The sequence below is a fragment of the Orycteropus afer genome, unplaced genomic scaffold (genome assembly GCF_000298275.1).
Source record: "Orycteropus afer afer isolate SDZICR_OR568_19922 unplaced genomic scaffold, OryAfe1.0 scaffold00094, whole genome shotgun sequence".
NCBI classification, from domain to species: domain Eukaryota; kingdom Metazoa; phylum Chordata; class Mammalia; order Tubulidentata; family Orycteropodidae; genus Orycteropus; species Orycteropus afer.
Window position 1 is genome coordinate 2,795,144 of NW_006921681.1, and position 23,806 is coordinate 2,818,949.

The following is a 23,806-nucleotide window of genomic DNA, read 5'->3' on the forward strand; positions in this document are numbered from 1 at the left end:
AGACCACAGAGGGAGGACAGAGACAAAGGGAGATGGGGAGAGCTCAGGGATCAGGGTAGCCCATGTTGGGGACTTGGGGTGGAGTGGTGAACAGAAGGGGGTCACGGGGCAGGCTGGCTGCTGGGACTTGGACAGTTCATGTCTAGGCTTCCCCCTGAAAAGGAGTGCACATGCAGCCCCGGGCCTCTTGACCCCATCTTGGCCTCTGACACCACCTCTGCCATTAAGATGCACAGACGGCCATTTCCAGTGCAGACCGAGCCGGAAACTGCTGCACTCGTTGCATCCTGCCCGTCTCCCCTTGGATGTCTTACAAGTAGGAATCTGGCAGCAGCCTCATCTCCCTCCAGCCTGCTACACCCCCAGGGTTTCCTATCCCAGTGAATTGAACCACCAGAAAGCTGGGCATCATTCTTAAGGCCAGCAAACGTTTCCATTTCTCCCCTTCCTCACTGCCTCTGCCATCACTGGATCTCCTTCATGTCTCCTGGACTCTCAGAACACTCCAAACTAGTCTTTGTTGCCCTAGCCTTGCTTTGCCTCCTGTCACCTGGCCACAAGGCAGCCAGAGTGAGCTTCCCAAAATGTAAAGGTGTTCATGCCATTCCTTTATGCCCCACCACCCTGGGATAGAGAAAGCCTAAATTAGCCTTTAGTGATCTCTCTGCCTTATTCACATTCTCCTTGGCATGTCACCCTCCAATTGATCCAAGGCCTTCACAGTTCAAGCCCAGCCCACTTGCCGGATCACTTTCCTTCCTCCTCACATGTTCTTCATGTTACTGGAAACAGTCTCCCCTTGGCCGAGCCCTGCTTTCCTTGAAACCTGCACTGAGACGTCACAGCCTGGGCAGTGACACCCCTCAGCTGGTCAAGTGGGTGCTCCTGCAACAATAATTGACACTATTGAAGATGCACTAGAAACCAGGGGCATAGATCATCTCACAACCCTAAAAACCATCCCATGAGGAGGTATGAAGATGGTACCCATTTTACAGCCTGCAAGAATAAGAGCCTCAGAGCTGATGAGAAGCAGAGCTGATGTCCAAGCCAGGTCTCCCACCCTGAGCAGGATCCACCTCTCCATATGCCCCTTCTTGGTGGTTCCAACTCATGCAAAGCAGATTACCATAAGCTGCTTTCCCCACAAAAACGGTCAACCAGCTACTCAACACGTCTGTTTTCCTTGAGACTGAAGCTTAACCCTTCAAGTGAAGTGCTAAGTGTTGAGCCATGCTTCAGTAATGTTTGTACTGAATATGTTTGATAAAGTCCTTAGCCTCAGGCTGCCACACATACTGCCTCCAGGTCCTGGCCTGGACAGGGCTCAAGAGACCTGTGTTCTGGGGCTAAAGGGAGAACTGTTGGCCATCCTCATTCAAAACTTCCAAGGCTTCCTGCCCTCCAGGAGCTCCTAGGCCAGGTGAGACAGATTCAAGAATGAGTTATTGTGTGGAGCAAGCAATATAGGAAGGTGTCAGATGCCCTTGGGCTTTTTGAGTTCTTGAGAACTTTTGAGTTGTTTTTTTTTTTTCTTCCCATTTCATGCCTTTGAAAGGTGCCTGGGTGGCACGAACAGTTTGCACTCAGCTACTAACTTAGAAGGTCAGCAGTTCGAACCCACCTGGTGGTACTGTGGAAGAAAGGCCAGGCAATCTGCTTCCATAAAGATTATAGCCAAGGAAACCCTATAGAACACAGTCTGTAACACATGGGGCCACCATGACCTCTGATAACACATGGAGTCAGAATGGACTCAATGGCAACAGGTTATTTTTCTTTCCTTTGGTTTTGGCTTTGGTTTTGATGCATTTGACACCATTTTCTCTTATCATGGGTCTGCCTCAAGGCGTGCATCCCTTCCCTCCCCTTCCTAAGATTGTGCTTCTCATCTGATGAGACCAGAGACAGCAAATCATCACAGTGGTTCAAGTAATATCTAAAAATAGAGTAACTAGGTTCTGAGTGAGGCCCCAAGGGTTCCTCTGATTAAAATGTATGAGCCTTGATATAGAAACGGCAGTTTTTCTTTACAACTTCCTTTTGCTTATTGAATGGTTCTGGGCCATTCTGGGTAGGCACATTGCCAGTGATAAAGGGGTTGGGATGGTTCAGGGGAGGGCAGGGACCATGCTCACTTCTTTGGAGCAGGTATTTGATAAATTCTCAGTGGTTCCTAAGTGTGGGGTTCAGTGATGCTGAAGACCAACCCAGGCAGACAGGCAGTGACTCAAGAGGGAGATGACATTGAAAATCAGCCATGTTCTTTTCAAGTCCAAGAAAAAGCTGTGGAAAGAGAAACAAGCAGGTGAAGAGGGGAAGTCATTGCAAACCTTAAAGAGGTTTAATAAACGCTTAGAGCAGATGCAAAGTCTTGTTTCAACAGGACATGAGGACCTTCTTGCCACAATTTATGTCTCCTTATAGCTGGCTTAGGAGCTCTGGTGGCATAGTGCCTAAGGCACTTGACTGCTAACCAGAAGGCTGGCAGTTCAAACCCACCAGCCACTCCTCGGAAGGAAGATGGGGCAATCTACTTCCATAGTGATACTGCCTGGGAAACCAAAGGAGGGGTCACTATGAGTCAGGTCCAACTCGATGGCACATAACAACAACAACAACATAGTTGGCTCAGGAACTCTGGTGGCATAGTGCCTAGGACACTTGACTGCTAATTAGAAGGCCAGCGGTTCAAACCCACAGCCACTCCTCAGAAGGAAGGTTGGGCAATCTACTTCCGTAGTGATACCGCCTTGGGAACCCAAGGAGGGGTCACTATGAGTTGGGTCCAACTCAATGGCACGTAACAACAACAACAACATAGTTGGCTCACTGCATGAGTAAAAGTAATGAAATTGCCAATGAGAACATGCAAATTCTGAAAGAAAAGAGCTGATTAAAGTTGCAGGTGGATTGCTCATTTGTTGCAACTCAACATTTAAAGAAAATGTGCAAACACAAGTCTCTTTTGGCAAGAAGCAATGAGTTATCAAGAAGCATGGAGTCTTGGAAAGCAGCAAAGTTAGGAAAGCATATTGTCTTCTTAATAATAAATACATTTTGTGGGCAAAAATTGCAAGGGAATTGTTTAAATTAATTTCTGCTTCGTTTGTTTGGTTTGTACAGTGCTTAAGTCCCAGCGGACAGCAATCTGTAAAAGTTCTAACATATTGGAAATCTGATTTTCTGACAGTCAGAATCCCATAGTCCGAAATGATTTCTCTTTCGACCCTGATAATCAGACAGGCAGGGCTCAAATGGACTCTTAGTCTAACCAAACCACACCTAGTCTTTTTGGGGGTATAAAAAGTATCTAATGAAAGTGTTAGATCCAGAGCTGCTGGCCATTTCTCTCTGGAGAGTTTGGGGGATAGGGGCTCAGTGAGATTAAAATAAAGGAGAGGTGAGTGGGAAGACCTGTCCCCACCACTCTTCTCAATGGGAGGCTTTGACAGCCCTGCCTCCTTTTTCTGCCCCACCCCTTCTAGAACATGCCTGGGGAAGTCAGAGGAACTCCAAAGGAGATGGAAGGGAGATCATTCCAATGTGGAATTCAGAGTGACAAAAGAAAAGACTTTGACCCTGTCTTTGATCTTAGCTCTGGTGATATGTTGCCTTGAGACTATCCTCTTCAGATTGACATCCACCTAAGGGTGGGTGCCTGCCTCTTCCTCAGACTCTCCAATTTCTATTGTGACATGGACCTGATTGGCTTCTCGTGAGGACCCTTTTCTCCACCTCTGCCTGCAAGCTGCCCCCACAGTGCTCTGGGCACAGGCCACTAGCCGCCCAGAAGCCAGGCCATGCAGAGTTGCCTCACACACATGCTAGCCCCATGTCATCAACTCCTCAGCCCCACCGACCCAGGCCTTGATGACGGGCCATCTAACAACTGTCCCTCCTCACAGTCCACCCTAAACATTCCTGAGCTTGAATTCTACCTTACTCTGCAACTGGCTCTGTCTGACTTCTGGCTGTTTTCCAAATCAAATCCATCTGCAAAAATACAAGTTTATACTTAAAAAAAAAAAAAAAAAAGAAGAAGAAGAAAGAAAGAAAGAAAGAAACTTATGACTAAGCAAGTACAAAAATAAATTCTAATTAAAAAAACAAAAAATGGGCACATGCATCAAGTGTCTCATAGACTCTGGCGATCAATCCTAAAACCCGCTGCCACTCCCACCCTTAGTGGGGTTTAAGATCCTGTCAGCCCAGGGTCGCCTTGCCTGGGGGCTCCTTAGCCAGGGAAGTATGGAGTGGGTGTGTTGGAAAGTGTTTCAGTTGACTCTACAACCTCACAGTTCTCTCCTGTACCCCACCAAGTCTTCACCTAGGGTCTATGAATGAACTTCAGAATAACTTCAAACCCCTAAAATTATAGGCAAAATGTATACAGATGTGTGTTTCACTGGTCCTTGGCTTTCCCTGATTTCTCAGATTGTAGGGGCACCAACTGTAATCTGTGTGTGCCCACTAACGTCTCCCTATAGTGCTTCTTAGATCCTGCCCCAGAGCTTTAATCTTGGTTCTGCAACCAGTCACAGGGCCGTCCTTGGCCACCCTGGACCTGGGGGCAGGTGTCTCTGGCCCTTTCTTGCTCCTTCTCTGTTGCGCCGTCTTCCTTCCTTCCTTCCCTCTTTCCAACTGAACTCTCGTTTTTCCTCTCTCCCTAGTGCTTGTACGGCTGCTATGTCCATTCCTCCATCATCCCCACCTTCCACCGGAGGTGCTACTGGCTCCTTCAGGTAGGTGGCTGGGATTGGATTCTTCTTCTGTCACTGATGCTGGGGAAGGGTCTGTGGAGGGTGCTGAGTGGGCGTGGTGTCCTGAGTGTGGCACGGCTTTGGGCAGACATGCCCTGGTGAGCTTGTCTACAGAGACTAGAGGTGTGGGGAGGCAGGGCCAGTGTTGTGGTTAGTCTAGTGTTGCCTGGTGCCAGGAAGGGGACAAGTCTGATGGTGGGGTAGTCCTCACTCACTCAACAAGAAATAAAACCTACTAGGTGCTTCAAGCATCCAAGGTGCACATGTTTGCTTTTTGTGAGGCCAAGATAGAAGGCTGAGCATCACCTCCCCCACCTGGGAAATGCCTGTTGGCTATTGGTTAGTCATAAGGTATTATGGAAAATAGGCTCACAGAGGCATGCTGGTTGCAGTCAGATTGGTGAATTGGCATGGTTGCTGGGAGAGGTGGAGCCTCTGGTTCAGCGGGAAATAGCTCTGTAATTGATTTGTGATGTCTGCTGTGGATCAGGATGGAGACTGCCCAGTTGCAGTTCTTTGTAAGAGCCACCTGTGTCCCAGAATGCTGGCTGTGTGTAAGGTCTGTGCCCAGCTGTGCTGAGCCAGGTGTGGTCTGTGTGGAGACCCGCTTACCTTCTTGCTGATTGGGGGATGTCTGTCCAGCTGGCTTGCCTTGTGTCTCAGGCTGAAAATGCTGTTGCTGGGGGGGGGGGGGGCTGTGAGAATGGGAAGGTCTGAGAGATTTATGTAGGCAGGCAGGATCTGGGTCCTTTTCAAAGCTTCTGCTGATGTCCAACTACTCTTTTTGGAGCCATCCCTAGGGGCCCAGCACTGTCACCCCAAGTTCTTCCTCTACCGGGAATCACTGTCTCTGGCCTTTCCCACTACTGACCCCACTGTTGTTCAAGTCAGCAAACCCCTGGGCCTCAGTGGTCTGAGATCTCCCTGACCAGAGTATGCGGTTGGAAGGGGTCAGGCAGCTAGGGAGCAAGGTCCTTCATGAGCATTGCATGAGTTCAGAGAGGAAGGAGCCACAAATACCAGGCACTAGCCCACTGCCCAAGGTGGCCTGCCAGTGTCCACGGGGCCCAGAGCCTCAACACGCCCTCTCTGGCCAGGACTCCACCAGCCCCAGCCTCCACTGGTCCCATTCTCCCTTAGTTCCCAGAAATCTGTCTGTCTGAGATGGGCTGATTTACAGACATAGCTGCCCCTGCCCCACTCCCCTGTGATCAGTCCCCTGCCTTTGTCTCCCTTGGAGGTTGACCTGACAGTACCTGGTGTTCTAATTGCTCAAGACTGCTTCCTCAGGAAGGGCAATCTAGTGCCATGGATGGTACTGTTGGTATTGTGATAATGAGAATGGGCTCAAAAGCATTCCGTGATTTGTCGAAGGGTGTCTTTTCTCCTGGGCTGTGGGCATGGAGGGGGTTCTACCTCAAGAACAGAGCTCTGGCGGTGTCAGAGCCCATCCCTGCATCTGAGGTCACATGCTGGCTGCTGGAGGACCACATATGATCCAGCAAATGCAGGCTGAGTGGTGTGTAGCCCTTGTAACCTCCTTCCTCATTCTCCCAACCCCTAGATGAGGTTCTGGCATTTTTCCTGTGCACTGCCCTACAGCCCCATCCTAACACCTCTTTCCTACACTCTCTCTCCAGCCTAGCCTCACTGGTGCTGCCTGTTGGAATGGCACCCCCAGATGCTGGCTGCCTGCCAGCTTGCCCCTCTGCCACAGCCCTGGCTGTCTGCATTTTCCGGATGCTTCCTCCCCTCCTCTTGCACCCACGCCTGCCTCCTCTCATTCCATCACACTCTTGTGGCTTTTTAATTCCACTGAATTTACTTTCCTGGAATCAGACACCATTGGGCAGCTCCGAGGTCTGAGCTCATTACTTTCCAGTCTGCATTCCTTGCACTCTTCCCCTCAAGCCAGGTGCCCCCACATCCAGTTGATCCTGCCTACTTTCTCAGGCCTGGTGAGAAGTAGGGGTGGTTCCCATTCCTCTGCCCAGCCTCCCCTCCCTTGCACTTCAATTTTCTGCCTCTGTGCACTGGAGACATACCTAGGGTGATTCATGTGCATCTGAGTATGTTACCTTCCAGCTGGCAGGGAAGCCAGAGTCTCCCCAAAGGCCTGTATCACAGGGTCACATGTCTCCATGGCTGACTTGGGGCCTCTATTTTCAGTCCCCTGTCCCCAAGGGACTTGTCGCTCCCCCTCCTCTGCATCCTTAAATATCATCACTCTTGATTCTGTGATGTGATCAGGTAACAAAGAAGGAATGCATACAGGTGTTGGGAGGGGCCTGCTGCCCCCCATCTGCTGGGCAATAGGAGGTTAAGGAGCTAAGTCCTAAGCAATTAGTGCCATGCTTATCCTGCCCTGAGCAGAGAATGAAGGAGGCCGAAGGCACCACTCAGGGCAATTTGTTCTGCTGCTAATTACACCACCAGGATAATGATGTCGTGGCCAGGTTTAATTTCTCTGATATTAAATAGGAAAGAAACCAGGAGATGCTGCCCCAGATGGAAATGGGCCCAAGTTTGTCTCTGACACCCATTACTAAGAAAAGGGATGGGTTGGGGTGAAGACCCTGGGCAGTCAGCACAGGGTGACCGAGGAGAGAGGCAGCTTCAGAATGCAACCTGGCTCCCCGGAAGCTGGCTGGGCCTCAGACATGGACATGCTATGGGGAAAAGGGAGGTGAACTGGCCATGGCCCTCACATGCCTACTGCCCAGGGCCAGTGGGAAGAAGGAACAGGGGTCTATGACAAAGGAGAAAGCAAGGGAGTTTACAGAAGAGGGAGGAACGCTCCTAGACAGGGGAGTTCCCAGTGGCCCCAGTCCATTCCTGTCCTGCAGAATCCTCTAGCTGACATCCCTCCAAGGTCTCTTAGCACAGCAGAGACTTCTTCCCACATGTTGTTAAGTGCCATCAAATGGATTCATATCGACCCCCATATAACAGAGTAGGGGAGCTCTGGTGGCATAGTGCCCAAGGCATTTGATTGTTAACCAGAAGGCTGGCTGTTCAAACCCACCAGCCACTCCTCGAAAGGAATACTGGGCAATCAATCTACTTCCATAGCGATACCACCTCGGAAACCTAAGGAAGTGTTGCTATGAGTTGAATTGACTCTATGGCAGTGAATTTGGTTTGGTTTGGTTTGATTTATAACAGAGTAGAACTGCCCCATAGGGTTTTCTAGGTTATAATCTTTACGGAAACAGATCACCAGGTCTGTCTCCTGAGGAACCACTGGGTGAATTCTAACCACCTACCTTTTGGTTAGCAGCCAAGCGCTTAACCATTGCACCACCAGGGCTCTTTTCTTCCCCACATATGCCAGGCTTTTTTTCCAACCTAACTGTGAGCTCCCTGACGCTAGGACTTTGGTCTTCTGTCTTCTCCAAGTACCTGCACAGAGCATCCCCCTGCCAAGGGATGAAGCAGGAGCCAGCACACAGGGAAGGGCAAGGTTTCTGCTGCAGACAGGCCTCCTGCCCTGGGACAGGGATGGGCAAGCTCTCAGCCCTGGGACATGGGGCTCTTCAGCCCTCTTCTGCCCAAAGCAGAGGGTCAGAGGCAGACTCAGGCAGGTGGAGGAGGAAGATGCTGAGTTGACTTGGTACTTGGAGTTTCAGACTTCCCTGGCTTTCAGGGGAAGGCACTGTCTCTTTCTCTGTCTTGTCTTCTCCCTCTCTCTTCATTGCTAATAAATATTTTATTAGGATGCAAGCAAGGAAACAAGTGAGGAACCTGAGCTCTCCCCTAGAATGGAGGGTACTGAAGCCTGTTTAGCACAAGAGTGCATTAGGTCATTGTCATGATCAGTGAGTGCCATGGGAGGTCACCTGAATAGCTCAGGGTGCCCCGAGTGTGGCCATTCCTGCCCATGGTGGGGTCCCAAAGCCCAAGGCTGCTGTGGATCCCAATGACCCAAGTCAGGCCCTTCTCTAGATGGAGCAGAGCTGGAACCTCCAATGTTCCACCAGTAGCCCTGCCTTTGAGGGGAGAGGGTTCCTGTGACCTTAACAAGGTCACTCGCCAGCTGCCATGTACAATTTCTTCTTGTCATGTCCTTGACACCCTTGGAGGCTCCAGGTGACAGAACTGCTGGACCCTTATGTTCCCTGAGCTCAGCTGTCCAGATAGAGCGCTGAAGCCAGAGAGGGCAGGCCAGGCCCAGGAGCCCCAGCTGCTCAGTGGCTCAGGACTGGGACCAGCCTCCCAATTCCTACTTACCTCTGATGCCTGAACATAGCTGTCACTGCTGCACCCAGACCCTAAGCCTTGCCAAGGCCAAAGGATGGGTGGCCCTTCCTGCCACGTGCTGCTCCAGGGGTTGGGCCAAACAGAAAGAGCCCCTCTGCCTCTGTGTCTGCTGCTGTCAGTGCTCCTGTTGGGATTTCTAATGATGACCCAAGTGGACAGTCAAGGGACTCTGGACCTCCCTGCCCTCCTCTTGTGTCCTCTCCTCTAGGGCCCCAGTGCCTCCTACTTCATCCTTGGGCACAGTCTCCCCCCACCCCTTGCCTACTCCCCGTTGGAGAGCCAGTTCCCACATCAGCCCACTTCCCAGCAGATTCTGGATGGCTCGTTTGGAAACTATTTCTGCTTCTAATGAGTGTTTTTCTTTGTGCCCTTGTCCTCTAAAATGCTTAATGAATGTTTTCTGTGCTCAAGTGGAGCAGGGGGTGTGTCCCGTGTGTCTGCCATTGCCACTGCCACTTGGGGGCCTTTGGCTGCCTAGACTGGCTTGCTGGGGAGGCGGTACAGGGAACTCACTCCTGGCCCATTCTGGCAGCTCTCCCCAAGGCCTGTGGGTTATGAGTGCTGCTGCGGAAAAGACAGGGAACCTGAGGCTTCTGGGATTGGGAGGTTCCTGGATCATCAGAATATGGTGAACCTTTGAGTTCTAAGATGTTTGGATTCATAGAAGAGCACTGGATCTGGAGTCCAGGAAGCTGGGTTCCAGTTTTTCCTGGATGACCCTGAGCTTCTGTAGCTGGAAGGACACAACCAGCCCTGCTGGCAGCTGTCTCTGGGTGCTGGTTCCTTGCCAGGGAGTGCACACAGCACTCTTCAGGTAGATCACCTGCTCCTCATTGAATCCTCACATGGGTGGTATAAACAATTAATGAACTCAGCTGCTAACTGAAAGGCTGGGGGTTTGAGTACAACTGACTTGGAAGTTCGATGGCATCTGGTTTCATGGAATTTTTACAGCATGCCCCCATTTCATGCATGAGAAGACTGAGGCTATGAAAAGTTCCATAGTGACCCAGTTAATGGAGAGCAGGACTGGGATGTGACTCCAAGGTCCATGCTGTCATTGCTTCCCTCAGCTACTTCCCCAGAGCAGCACCCTCATCACATCTTTTTATAGATGAGGAACTTAAAGGATAGAAAGGTTGAGGACCTTGTCCAAGGTCAGATGGTCAGAAAATAGAGGAGAGCATGGATCCTGCGTCTCCACAACTCTACTTTCTGCCTGTCAATGAGCCTCTGTGAACCCACTGTCCTCCTAAGAACACAGGTGCAGAAATGGCATCCCCTCCCTGAATAGGCGCCATGGACCAAGCACCCTGGGGCAGAGTGGCCAGTAGGAGCCTAGCCAGGGGAGGCTTGGGGAGCCATGCTGCTGAGTGTGGGATCCTGGAACATTGAAGGTGGGGCACTGTCTCAGGAGGGGCCCCCTGAGGCTGCCCTAACTCCAAGGAGCCCCCATGTTTGGGATTGTAATGATGCCTTTGCCCCAGGACTCAACTGCCTTCTGGGGAAGGAACCACACCTCTTTGCTTGCTCACTGCCTTTAAGCACGGCAACATTTCCTCACAAGTAACCATAACTTTGTTTCCTGTCTGCTTGGCAAGGCCTGAGGTTCCAAAATCAGCCTTACCAGGCAGAGCTGAAGCCAAAAATGCTTTTGATGGGCCCAGGCAAGCACCTGTCCTCAGTGTGGTCAGCTTCCTAAAGGAGCAGAACTGTGAGGCAGATCCTAGGGTCAGAGACCCTGCTTTCATGGGGAAATGTCTCTAGTTCACACTCCTGCCCCCCAGCCACTGTGGATGGACAAAGAATCTGGCCTAGACAGGACCTGTAGGCATCACCAGCATGTGGGCCACCAAGAAGACAGATGGTATGGAGGCCCAGTGACCTTGAGGGCCAGCAGCTCCTCACTCTGTGCCTCCCAGGCCCAGGCCCTATAACCCAGGCATAGGGTCCGGGTGTTCCTCAGGTCAGGAGGAGGAAGTTGAAATGGAAGCTCACTGAGGAGCAGCTTCACAAGACCCACCCAGGCCTCCAAGCCCCTCTCTTCCAGGCAGGGCCCTCATGAAACTTCACACCTGCTCCTCCTTCTGGAAACATTCCCATGAGCAGCCCAGTTTCAGCCTCTGTGCCTGATACAGACCCTGAGAGGAGAGCAGCTGAGGCATCCACACAGTTGTGTCCTGAGGGCACCGACTTTCCTTCAGAGGCCCTCCTCAGGCTCTCACAGGTGACCAATGAGGTTGCCTCACTCTGAAGAATGCTTTCAAGGGACAATCCTTCCCTCAGATCCCTGAGGGAAACCGAGCTCCAGGCTTCCCCAGTCACCCAGTAGAGAGAGCAGCTGAGGGGCTGAGGGACAGCCCTGCTTGCCCAGCCTGTGGGCCTAGGATACCCCACAGAGGGCCTGAAAGGAGATGCACCCCAACACCTTTACAGATGGGGGCTTCTCCTAGTCAAAACCAGAGCTTGCCTGTGGAAAATAAAGGTCTCTCTCAGCTGACCTCATGTGGTTCCCCATGAAGCATCCTCAGGACACATCACTTCCTCAAGCAGCAAAGCCAAGGACCTAGCTACCAAACGCATGTTCTGAGGGCTCAGCTTCCGAATCCTGCTCATCACCCAAAACTCCTGCCTGAGGTCTCCCTACCTGCAGCACTAAGAGCACAGATGGACTCACTGGTCCTGGTCCCAAGGGCCTCTGTTTGGGAAGGTGCTCAGACACTTGAAATGATGAGGTTGGAACTACCCAGGCAGGCACTTGTTAGCTGTGCAACTCTGGGCAGGTTATTAATTCCTCTGAGATTCAGTCTCCTCATCAGTAAAATGGGATGGAATGGTGATAGCATAAACGACATAAGATTATAAGGAGAATTCAGTATGAAGTAAATAGAGTGCATGTTGTCCCTTGGGTGGTACAAATGGTTAATGCACTCAGCTGCTAACTGAAAGGCTGGCGATTCAGAAGGAAGGGCTAGAGATGGACTTCTGAAAACTCTGTGGAGCACAGTTCTCGACACACACAGGGTCACCAGGAGTCAGAATCACCTTGACAGCAGCTAGTTTAATGGTTTATGTAAAAATGTAACCCACTTCCTGCCACATGGCAGGAGCTCAGTACAGGACAGCCGGGTTGTGCTGACAAGTTGATTCCGGCTCATAGAGACCCTGTAGGACAGAGTAGGAGCACTGGTGGCGTAGTGCCTAAGGCACTTGACTGCTAACCAGAAGGCTGGCAGTTCAAACCCACCAGCTACTCCTCAGAAGGAAGGGTGGACAATCTACTTCCGTAGTGATACCACCTCGGAAACCCAAGGAGGGGTCACTATGAGTCGGATCTGACTTGATGGCAGTGAGTTTTGTTTTTGTTTTTGTTTTTTTAGGATAGAGTAGAACTGCCTCATAGGGTTTCCAAGGCTATAATCTTTACAGAAGCAAACAGCTACTTCTTTCTCCCATGGAGTGGCTGGTGAGTTCAAACCACTGACCTTCTGGTTAACAGCCAAGGGCTGTTAAAACCACCAGGTCTGTTGGCACTGATTGAGTCTAAAAGCTAACATCCTGATGCTCAGAAAAAGCTCCAGGACCCCTCCTTATCCTATCCCCATGCCCTGTCTTCTCTTTCTCTCTCCTGGTGAAGGTTGAGATGGACTGATGCCAGCCCTCCCAAGCATGAGTTATCTTCCTGCTGCCTTCCTCTGCAGCCTGGACCTAAGCCGAGGGTGGGGTAGGGGGATCGTGTGTGAGGAGCAGTGAATGACCACAGCACCACTTCCATCCTTATAAACATCCCTCTGCAGCCCAGACAGATTTGAGGAATCATTCCCTCTTTTGCCATCCACTGTGCCACCCTCACTGCCCACCTCTCTCTGTCGTAGAAGCTCGGCCACATTGGAGACTATGCCCCACAGCCCTCAGCATTACCCTGGGGTGAGCTGGTCACTGACAGGGTGGGAGGCCTGGAAGCCTAAGCACAGCCACTTTGTACCTCCTGTGGCCTCAAGAGCATGTCTGCACTCACTCCTCTCTTTTCAGTCTTGTCCTAGAGTGGAGACTTCTTCCTGCTGTGTGAGTTGGACACTCCACCAGCAGGCCATCCCAAGACACATAGGACAGTTCAACATTCTTTTATTATTTTTTTTTAAATGGAAAATGTTATCGCTTCATAAAAATACCCAAGGCTTTTTGCTCAGTAACTGTTTTTATGTTGCATCAGGGTGAAATTGAAGTGGCTGGGAAGTAAAGCATTACGGAGCAGCTCTGCATGTGGACCCTGTAATCGCACCATGTTATCGTGATGTGAGAGAGTCCATGGGGCTCGCTATGAAATGAGGCTTGGCATGGGGTCAGAGCACCAAGAGATGTTGCCATTAGGCCAACACCCAAAGTGGTGCCTGGGGAGTCCCTGGCCCCCGACTCCAGATCAGTGGGGAGCGGAAGGTACCCCAGGCCCACTGGACCCTCTGTGCCCCTGCCTATAGATGTCACCTCTGAGCTTGGCCAGTTAGGCCATGAAGGCTGAGTAGGGGATCAGCCCTGAGTCTTCTGTGCTGTAAGCCCATCTCTTACCCTCAGCTACAAAGATAGGAGGATGCAGCGGGCAACATGTACAGGATGGACTGGGACAGAAGTCTTCCTGACATGCGCTTCTCCCCTGCATGTGGCACTTGCAGCCACTCAGGCCTTGGTCAGAGACTCCATGTCTAGCATCTGTTGGTCTCATGGCAGCCATGGGACCAGAGAGTCTGCCATTCCCTGGTCATGTTACTCCCCATCCCAGGACACTTTGCTTTCCTATGGGGTCTGATGCCAGGACTCTTTATTCCACACCTCTCGGCCATCACACCTGAGCCCACCCCTGGGCATAATCCCAGCTCCTGCTCTCACAAAGCTCACTGGGTGCTTAGAGACAAAGGACCCAAGCCAGCTACTAACCAGCCAGTGACAAAGTGATCAATGAAAGCACTATTCTGCCCCCAGACTCAGCAGCCCAGGGGAGGGGCACCTGTGTGAGTATTTGGGAGGTTCCTGTTTGGAGCAGGAGGTGGAAGGACCTGCAGCATCAAAGGTACTTCTGACCTCAAAATCATGCACTTAGGAGGTGGCACATAAAGGAAGTAAATGTGATGAATCCAGGAAGGGGAAGGTAAAATGGGCCAGGGTGGTCAGGGGAGGCTTTCCAGAGGTGAAGGCAAACTTAAAGGATGAGAGAAATGGGGCAAGGATTTCCTTCCTCAGCCTTTCTAGCATGAGGCCAGTGTGGGCATGGTGCACAGTGTCCAGGGAGGCTCATGCTGTCGCAAGAGGGTTCCAACTCCCCAGGCTCCAGTTCCACAGACTGGGCTGCTGAGAACAGACCCTCAGGACAGTTGTGTTATGTCCCCATCCCAGGTGATTTGCAGGGAGAGGTGGGCTTGCCCACGTCCCTGCTCACACTCAGGATAAGAAAGCAGGAGAGAGTGACAAGACCAGATCAGAGGTTGCAGGTTCACTTATTTGGGGGAAACAGAATTCAATCCATAAAACCCCCTGTCCAAAAGGTGGGGGCAGAGGGTCCAACTTCCCTAGGGGGCTCTGGTGGCTATAAAACCTTTTCCATGGCTGACAATGATAACAATGTTCATTCTCAATATTATTATCAGTAATAATAACAAGAGCCCAGGCTGTGCAACGGTCAAGCCCTTGACTGCTAACCAAAAAGTCAGTGGTTCAAATCCAGCACCCACTTTATAGGGAAAAAGACCTGGTGATCTGCTCCAGTAAAGATTACAGCCTAGGAAAGCCTATGGGGCAGTGCCACTCTGTCATACACAGTCACTATGAATAGGAGCTGACTGGACAGCACACAATAGTCATCATGCATGGGTACTTACTGCCCCAGTACTCCCTGCCCCGCTACTTACTGCAGTGAGCATTTTGCATGCCTAATGAGACTAGCATTTGATTATAATCACTGTGTAGTACCAAGGCTGAGGGTAATGGAGACATCTGCCTCCTGTCAGTGGTCAGCAATCTTGAGGTGCATGAGAATGGCCAACCCAAGCCACCATCCCAGACCTCATGACGCTTCAGTCTAGCAGGAAAGACAAGCTTGCAGCAAAGGGTTGTTGAATTGAGTAAGTGTGGAGATGGACACGGTCTTAAAAGAAGTGTAAGGTGCCATGGGACACTGCCTTCAGGGATGGCATTTGCACAGAAGGAGTAGGAGGGGCCAGGTGAGGCAGGAGTGCTGGGGAGCGGAGAAGGAGACCTTCTAGGTAGAAGGAACAGCCTGTGTGAAGCCCAGGGCAGGCAAGACAAGGATGAAACAGAGGAGCAGACCAAGTCCAGAGGTTACAGGACAGGTGTAATTAAACCAAAGCCTTGTCTGATGCCATCTGACAGGCTTTCTACTTGGGGAAATGCACGCATGTAGCTAGTACATGGTGCAGTCCTTTTGTGGCAGAGTAAGGGGAATGTTTTTTGGGGAAAAAAGAACTAGAAAATGAATTGTGATATTAGACAGGTCATTCTTGAGTTGGCTTCTTGTCCTGGCTTTATTCTAACTAGGAGCTTCCACATCTTTCTCCATTTAATGTCCCTTGAATAACCAGAAGATAAGGCAGACAGTAGGAATTTACAGCGCTATGCAAAAAAATTCTCAATTCCATTAAGATTTCAGGATCGTTGCCAAGGCTGCACAGTGAGCCAATATTATTTCCTTCTTAGACATCTTTGCCTGATTGCAATTTATGATGCCAAGGCCACTGCTGTACCCACCCAGAGCCTCCAGAAAAATATGGCATTCCCCCAAAAGCAACCATTATCCTCTCTGAGGAAAGTCACTGGGCATTTTTCAGATTCTCTGGTCCTGATTCCTTATTTCACTCCTTCTCTGAGGGCAGCTGACATCCAGGCAGGGAGATCAGTTGGCTTTTGTAGCTGGTCACACTGAGGAAGGGAGCAACCCCATCTGTAAGCCACCAGAGTTGGAGAGCCGACTGCTTGGCCTTCCCTTTGCAAACCTGCAGCTGCCCAAGTCTGCTTTTGCCACCAGAGCTCCCTGGGGAAGTCAGACCCTCTGCTCTACCTTTTGGATGGGGGGTGATATGTATTGAATCCGGCCACCAAAAAATACGCGCTGCAAATCCTAACCCCTATATCTATGTGTGGGAGCTCTGGTAGCATAGTGCCTAAGGCACTTGACTGCTAACCAGAAGGCTGACAGTTTAAACCCACCAGCCACTCCTCGGAAGGAAGATAGGGCAATCTACTTCCGTAGTGATACTGCCTTGAAAACCCAAGGAGGGGTCGCTATGACGCAGGTCCGACTCGACGGCACATAACAACAACTACAACAATATCTATGTATTAGGACTCACTTATCCTAACCTAAAAACTCACTGCCGTCGAGTCGACTCTGAATCATAGCGACCCCTCCTCGCGTTTCTGAGGCAGTATCTCTACTGAAGTAGATTGCCCGGTCTTCCTTCCAAGTATCCTAACCTAGAGGTCAGGATTTACAGTACATAGGCAGTTGAAACCTACCAGCTGCTCCACAGGAGGATGTTGAGGCAATCTACTTCCATAAAGATTTATAGCCTTTGAAACCCAATGGGGGTCACTATGAGTCAGATTCAACTTGATGGCAGTGGGTTTGGGCTTTGTTTTTATTTTGTTTTTTGTTTTTTGATGTCTATGGAAAGGAGCTCTGGAGTCAGAATCCACTCCACAGCAACGGGTTTAGTTTTGTTTCGAGGTTTTCTAGCCAAGTGAGTAAACCTCTTTGAATCTTAGTTTCTTCTGTGAGATAGGCACCCACTTCCTCTCTGCTAAGGTCCTTGAAAGGAGGGATTATGCTAACACACACAGAAGTCTTAGCATATGAGCCCCCAGATTACTGTCATTGCTTTGCTCTATTTTCGGCATCTTTGCTTGAAGAGATGGGATGGGTGGGTGTGATTAGGGGGGTCCCCTTTTAGATGCCTAAAGCTGGGTCCGTTGGATGCAACAGCATGATTACAACCCTGCTTGCTGATTGACTCCACCAGCTCAGGTAGGAATTTGATGAACGGTGAAGAGTAATTTTCTAGGGACTGTCTCTTTATGCCCCATCCCCCTCTGCACCCTCTGCTGCCCACCCAGCTGTGACAGGGACCACATCTGTCCTGGCCCATACTGAAAAACTGCTGTGTCCTTCAGCTCTCGAGGACTGGGCTGTCCATGCTGGAAGACAGAGGAAGAATGAAACTGCCGAGAAGCAGTTCCTTAGAGATGGAAATTATTAATTAGTCTTATTATCCAAGACTTGTCAGTCTCTTAATCCTTCTGTCTGCAAAGGGGTTTATGCCTCCACCGTGCATGTTGCCAGCTTGGCTAAGCAATTGCTTTTAATATAAAGGCAGAACAATGGACGAATAGAGTTTGGTTACTATCTTTATTTATCAAGCCAAACAATCCCAGCTCCCCTTCCACGATGCATCCTTCAAAGGCAGGGAGAATGCAAAAGCTGCTTAGTTTCCCTTCTAGATAGCTTATAATATGGGGCTTTTGTTTAATTATCCTTTTCATGTAATCTTCTGCCAACATTCTGTCCTTAATATCCTAATCTTCTTTGGAGCAAAGGGGAAACTGTGGTTTCCAAAGCAAAAGACAAAAGTTTGCCTAAAGGAAACACTTTCTCTTTTGCCTCTGAAAGAACCCAAAGGGCTGAGGATGAAACTCAGATGTCATTTGATAGAGTGAAATGGCAGATGTGAGTCTTTGGTGACAAGTTCCATGTGTGAGTGGCAGAAACTTGTTCAAGCTGCCATCTGCACTCCAGCAGGGAAAGTGGTCTACTTGAACGTGTTACAAGGAAGTCCCAGGGCATGAAGTCATGGCTGCCTTGACCACCATTTATAGTCCAGTGCTGCCCCTGGGTGGTGCAAAGAGTTAAGGTGCTTGGCTGCTAACTAAAAGGTTAGAAGTTAATGCAAAACCAGAGGCACCTAGGAAGGAAGGCCTAGCAATCTCTTCTGAAAGATCAGCCATTGAAAACTCTGTAGAACACAGTTCTACTTTCACACGGGGTCACCATAAGTCAGAGTCAACTGGAATATTCTAGTGGCTCTTGGGGTGCAGTATCCCCATATGCTAAGCACTGCAAACTTGTGGCAAATGGTGTTACCTAGTCAGGTGTCCACAAGTGTCATTGCTCCTCATGCCTCTCCTCTTGGTTCTCCTGCTCACCTTATAGAGAGAGGCTCTGGGAGACCTGGTAGACTTTTCACCATCCCAGTCACCCCCCAAATGGGTAGGACTTCCTGGGGGCTTTCCCCTCTCCTTTTCCAACTATGTTGTGGTCCCCCTGATAGGGAGCAAGGTGGGGGCTGTACCTTCCTCTTCACCATGACTGGCTGCTGGGAGAAGGCCACATTGGGGCTGGAGTGGGAGAGCACACTGATGTTGAGGTGGCCTCAGACCAGCACAGAGCAGCAGCAGCCACACACTGTCCTTAGCAGTCCTGCCTTGTGTCTGTCTTTGCCATTCCTGTGACTCTGCCCTTTCCTCCTGCCTCATCCTTTTCTTTCTTCACTAGGTTATTCCCATTAGCTCACAGACATGCTCCCAGCTTAGGAAAACACCTCCTGTTGGTTTCACATTCCCTGCAGCTACCTGCTCAGTGATCCTTTGCCCTTCACAATGTCATCTCAGAAGGTCTGTCTGTGGTTGCTATTGTCCCCTTCCCCACTCCCTATTCTGTCCTGGCCCCTCTCCTTACAGGTTTTCTTCTCTTCTGTGTCACAGACAAAGATCTCTCCTTGAGGTCACCAAAAAAAAAAAATCAAGTCAGATCCGACTCATAGCAACCCCTTCCTTCCGAGGAGTGGCTGGTGGGTTTGACCCGCCAGCCTTCTGGTTAGCAGTCAAATGCCTTTGGCACTATGCCACCAGAGCTCCCTTGAGGTCATCAATGGTCTCCATACTCCTAAATCCAAAAGTCATGAAGCCATCCTCATCTTAACAAAGTTGGCCTTTTCCTCCTTCTCTAACATTTCCTGCTGCTGCTGTGATCCTCCCTAGCTGTCCCCCCACTACTGTGCTTTGCTATCCCCTCCCCTTTTCTTCAACCCCTAAATATTGGAGTATCTTGGGCTTCATAGGCCTTCGCTTCTTCTCTGTCTACACTTTCTCCCTGCACGAGCTCATCCAGCCCTACAGCCTCCAATGCCAGTTGTATGCTAATGACTCCTAAATTTATGTCTATAGGCTGATCTTGCCACTAAGCATCAGACTTTTATATCCAACTGTCTGCTCAACATCCCCTCTTGAATACTTAATAAGCATCTCAAACTTCACTCGGCCAATGCAGAACTTGATTTCCCCCACAAGCCTGTTCCTCCTCCAGTCTTCCCTGTTGTAGTAAATAGCATCAGCCCAGGGTGCCCAAGCCAAACATTCTTGATTCATCTCTTTCCCTAATACCATACCTTCAGTCCTACCCACTGAAAAATATATCCTAAACCCATATCCTTCTCTCTCATCTGCTTCTACCAATGCAAACCACTACCACCCCCAATACCAGTATCAGAGGCCCCCTCTTCTCTTGTGCCACTGTGATTCTCCATAAAGCAGCTGGGGTGGCCCACTGAAATCCCTAATCAGACTATGTCATTGTCCCCTCACCCTGTCAAACCACTCTGTCCCTTCCCCAAATTATTTTATATTTTAAAGATTAACAAAGCTGACAGAATTTTGCAGTGAGCACTTTTACACCTACCCCCCGAATTCTACCACTGTCTGACCTTGCTTGCTTTGTCACTTTTGTGTCCTCACCAGGAATCCATCCTATTCATTTTCCATGCATTCCAAAGTACGTTACAGACAGAAGCACACTTCCCCCAAAATTTCACCGTGCATGTCGTTAACTAGAGTTCAATCTCTGTGTACAGTTCTATTTTTTTTTTTTAACTCTCTTTTCAGGTAGAATTTTACATACAATGCACAAATCTTCAGTGTACTATTTGATGAGTTTTAATAAGTGTATATACCACTTGTAATCCAAGATCCTATCAAGATATTGCACATCACCATCACCCCAAAAAGTTCTCTCATGCCCCTCCCCAATCAGTCCTCACCCCTACTCCCAGAGCTTACTTACCACTGTTCTGATTTCTCCATCTTGGATTAGTGTTTCCTTTTCTAAAACTTCCTATACATGGAATCATACAATATGCATTCTTTAGGGTTAAATGTGTCTTTTGTCTGCATGAATTTTCTTTTAATGCGAATATCTTTATATATCTTTTTTAATTTTATTTTTGTTGAGAATATACACAGCAAAACATAAATGAATTTAGGTTTCTACGTGTTCAAACCCACCAGCCACTCCTCGGAAGGAAGGTTGGGCAATCCTACTTCTGTAGTGATACTGCCTCGGAAACCCAAGGAGGGGTCGCTATGAGTCGGGCCGACTCGAGGGCATATAACAACAACAACAACAACAACGTGTACACTCAGTAACATTGACTATATTCTTTGAGTTGTGCAACCATTCTCACTCTCCTTTCTTAGTCATTACTCCCCCATTAGAATAAATTCATTGCCCCCTACGTTTTCCATCTAATCTTCTCAGTGCCTGTTGTCAATCTGATCCTCTATGGACAGACCCTGAAAGAGCCCACTGCTCAAGGCAGACATCCTTTACCAGTTAACCTAAACCACTGTTTGGTTTTTAGAACACGTCAAGGGATGTTTTTGGTTTAAAATGTAAAGATCATCTCAGGCAATAGTTTCAGGGATTCATCTAGCCTCATGTATCTAGAGTCTATGAGAATTTGAAATTCTGTTCTTCATTTCTCCCCTTTTGACCAGGATTCTTCTATAGAATCTGATCAAAATGTTCAGTAATGGTAGCTGGGAATCATCCACTTCTTCTGGTTTCTTGGCAAGGCAGACAGTTGTTCATGAAGGCAATCAGCCACACATTCCATATCCTCCTCCTATTCCTGACTCTCCTTCTCCCTCAGTTGCCATCAGTGTTAATTTTTTGCAATCTATCCATACTTTTGTGACACCACTCCATGTTATTTATCCATTGTCTGTCCCCGTTCCTCACCTTCTGAAAGTAGGCTCCATTAGGCCAGAGGCATAATCTGGTTTGTTCACAGCTGTACCCCACATGCCTGGCACATAGGTACATACTTGTTGGATAGGTGTGAATGCTATTTATAACCAGAATGTGGGCTCCCTGAGGGCCGAGCCCAGGCTGTTCCTTCCTAGGTTTCCTCCCAGACAAGTCCCAGGTGGTGCCCTGCAAGGGTCAGAGCTCACTGAAGATGGCAGAGTGGATGAGCTCTCAAACAGTGACCCCTCCTCCCCTCCACGCACAGAGGGTGAAGGTGGTACTCTTTACAGATGAACTTTAAACAGGCTTTAGTTCTCTTTTGAGGAGCTCTGTTGGCTCAGTGCTTAAGCACTCATCTGCTAACCAAGAAGTGGGTAGTTTGAATCCACCAGACGCCGTGCCAGAGAAAGATGAGGCAGTCTGCTTCTGTAATGATTTACAGCCTTTGAAACCCTGTGGGGCAGTTCTACTCTGTCCTGTGGTTCAGAACAGACTTGATGGCAATGTTTTGTTTGGTTCTCTTTAGAGATGAAGTTTAAGTCAGCCTTAGTTCTCTTTAGAGATACAGTTTAAACCAACTTTAGTTCGAGGAGAAGACATTAGAGTCTTTAGACTGCCCAGGGAGGGTTCCCTGGGGATAAGAGGCATGAGGATTCCCCACGAGATTGGCTCAGAGGATTGAGATGGCAGCCCAGGGCAGAGCTGTTTGCTGATCCTGAATTGCTAAAAGGCTCCCTAATTTGGAGACAAAATTCTCAGAAAAACACTGTCAGTTCCAAAGAGAATGGATCCCGTGGGGTCTCATTTTGTGCTTTCTATGCTTGCTGGCTCTCTGCTTAGGGAAGGGTGGTCCAGGCTCAGGGGCTGCCTGTGGGGAGTCTCCCGCTCCGGTCCCCTGATGTGAATAATCTCCAAAGGCAGACAGCAGGACACAGGTGCTATGGATCCCCCTCCCCTCTGCTGTAAGCGGTGTTCTGGACACAAATGTGCCATGTCCCCAGTCCACCCTGGGGACCATGGGAGTTGTGCCCTTGCTGGCATTCCATATTCTAAGGCTGGAGGCCAAGCTAACTCCACAGAGCTACCTCACCCAAGGACAGCAACTTGGGAGCCTGGCCTGAGAAGAGGTGTCCAGCAGAATCCTCTCCTCCATGAGCTTTTCCACCACCTGTGGAGGGGCAGCAGCGATGAGGACTGGAGCCCCCAGATCACAGTGAAGCCACTGGGATGTAGCAAAGAGACCTTCCACAGAAAAGCACCCAAGCCTCTGAGAAGAGCTGGGAAGCCAGGAAGGACTCTACAGCTCCTGTGGGGAGGCAAAGGCTGTCTGCACTCTCTGCAATGGAGGCAGGAGTAGCATTTTGCTGGCCCCAGAGGTAGGGTGGACCAGAGGCAGGGTGGACCCAGGGGCAGAGTGGACCCAGGACTACAGTATATGGAACCAGCCACCTGTCTGCAGCCTCAAGTTGAGTTAGAGTTTTCCCAGGGAGCTGGAGAAAGCAACCCAAGGCAGGAGCCCAGAGCCTTTCCAAGGAGTGGGCTGACTCCGAGGAGTGGGCCGACTCAGGAACCAGCTGCAGGCTGGTTGAATGTCAAACTCCTCCTTGTATTGTTTCCCTCACTCCCCACTGGGCACAGGGTCTGGCTGGCCTCTCACACCTCCCTAACCAACCCAGAGACCACTAGGACAGAGGCGGGAAGAACTGAAGGAGGGAGCCCCATCTTGACTCCCATGCCCTCACCCAGAATTTTGCTTCATGTATAGTAAGTGCTCAACTAGTCACAGAACTAAATTGTGGGCCAGGATGTTGCACAGCCCAGCACTGGCTTTGTGCCAGGCAAAGTCAAGAGAGAAATCCAACCAGCCACAGGCCTGGACCAGGGCCACCACCTGATCACTCAGAGACAGTGCAGGGGCCCATGCTGCCCCCATGCCCTCTTCCTGGGGCTCACTCTTCCCAGGAGGAGGCCCCAGAGAGACCTTCTCCTTGGAGAGGGTCCTCCAAGGTCCCGCCTCAGCCCCAGGGATGTTGAAGCAGCTATGACATTGGGACTTTGGTGGGCACACTTGCCTGGCTCTCATTCCACTTCTAAAGCTACGTGGAACTGTGTCAGTTTGTCCTAAGTAACCCACAGCCTGGCCTCTGAAGCCCTGGGGCTGGGTTTGCTCACTCATCACATGGTGTAGTGCTGGTGTAAGGGTGAAAAGAGATTTTGACAGCTCTTGCACAGAGTCTGGCACAAGGGGAGTACCTGGTGAGTGATGGCTGATGTCACTGTAACTACTGTGTGTTTGCAAACCCAGTGATAGCCCTGGCAGAGCTATGTACTCCCAGCTGGGCAGCACAAGCATCAGGCTTGGGTCCTACCCTCTCTGGTCACCCCTAAGTCTCACCCCCTGTGCCCTGGCTGGCCTGTGCTTTCAGTATCCACAGCCAGAGGACCACAGCTGGGCCTGAATCCGTGCTCGTGGGTGACAAGCTTGACCCAGCTGACCACAGGAAGGTGCCCAGAGTTGCCCAGACCAGAGGTAGCCCCTCTATTGCCTCTGAGAAGCTCAATTAGACTCAGAAATGCTGCCAGCAAATTCCCCTTCTGTACCTTGGCTTCACCTGGCCAAAATGCCCCCCTGACATCTCAGACTAGGGACTGGCTGGCCTCTGTGCACACACCAGGCAGGATCGGTCTGCCATTTGTC

The 23,806-nt window shown here is 50.1% G+C and overlaps 1 protein-coding gene across 1 annotated transcript in view; it reads left to right on the plus strand.

Annotated features, from left to right (window-relative positions):
• Positions 1-23,806, plus strand: part of CAMTA1 (calmodulin binding transcription activator 1) — a 1,273,846-nt gene that overhangs the window by 935,004 nt on the left and 315,036 nt on the right. Inside the window, exon 6 of the mRNA XM_042781184.1 lies at positions 4,674-4,745. Within this exon, the coding sequence (XP_042637118.1) occupies positions 4,674-4,745 (72 nt within the window). The remainder of the gene's footprint in view (positions 1-4,673; positions 4,746-23,806) is intronic.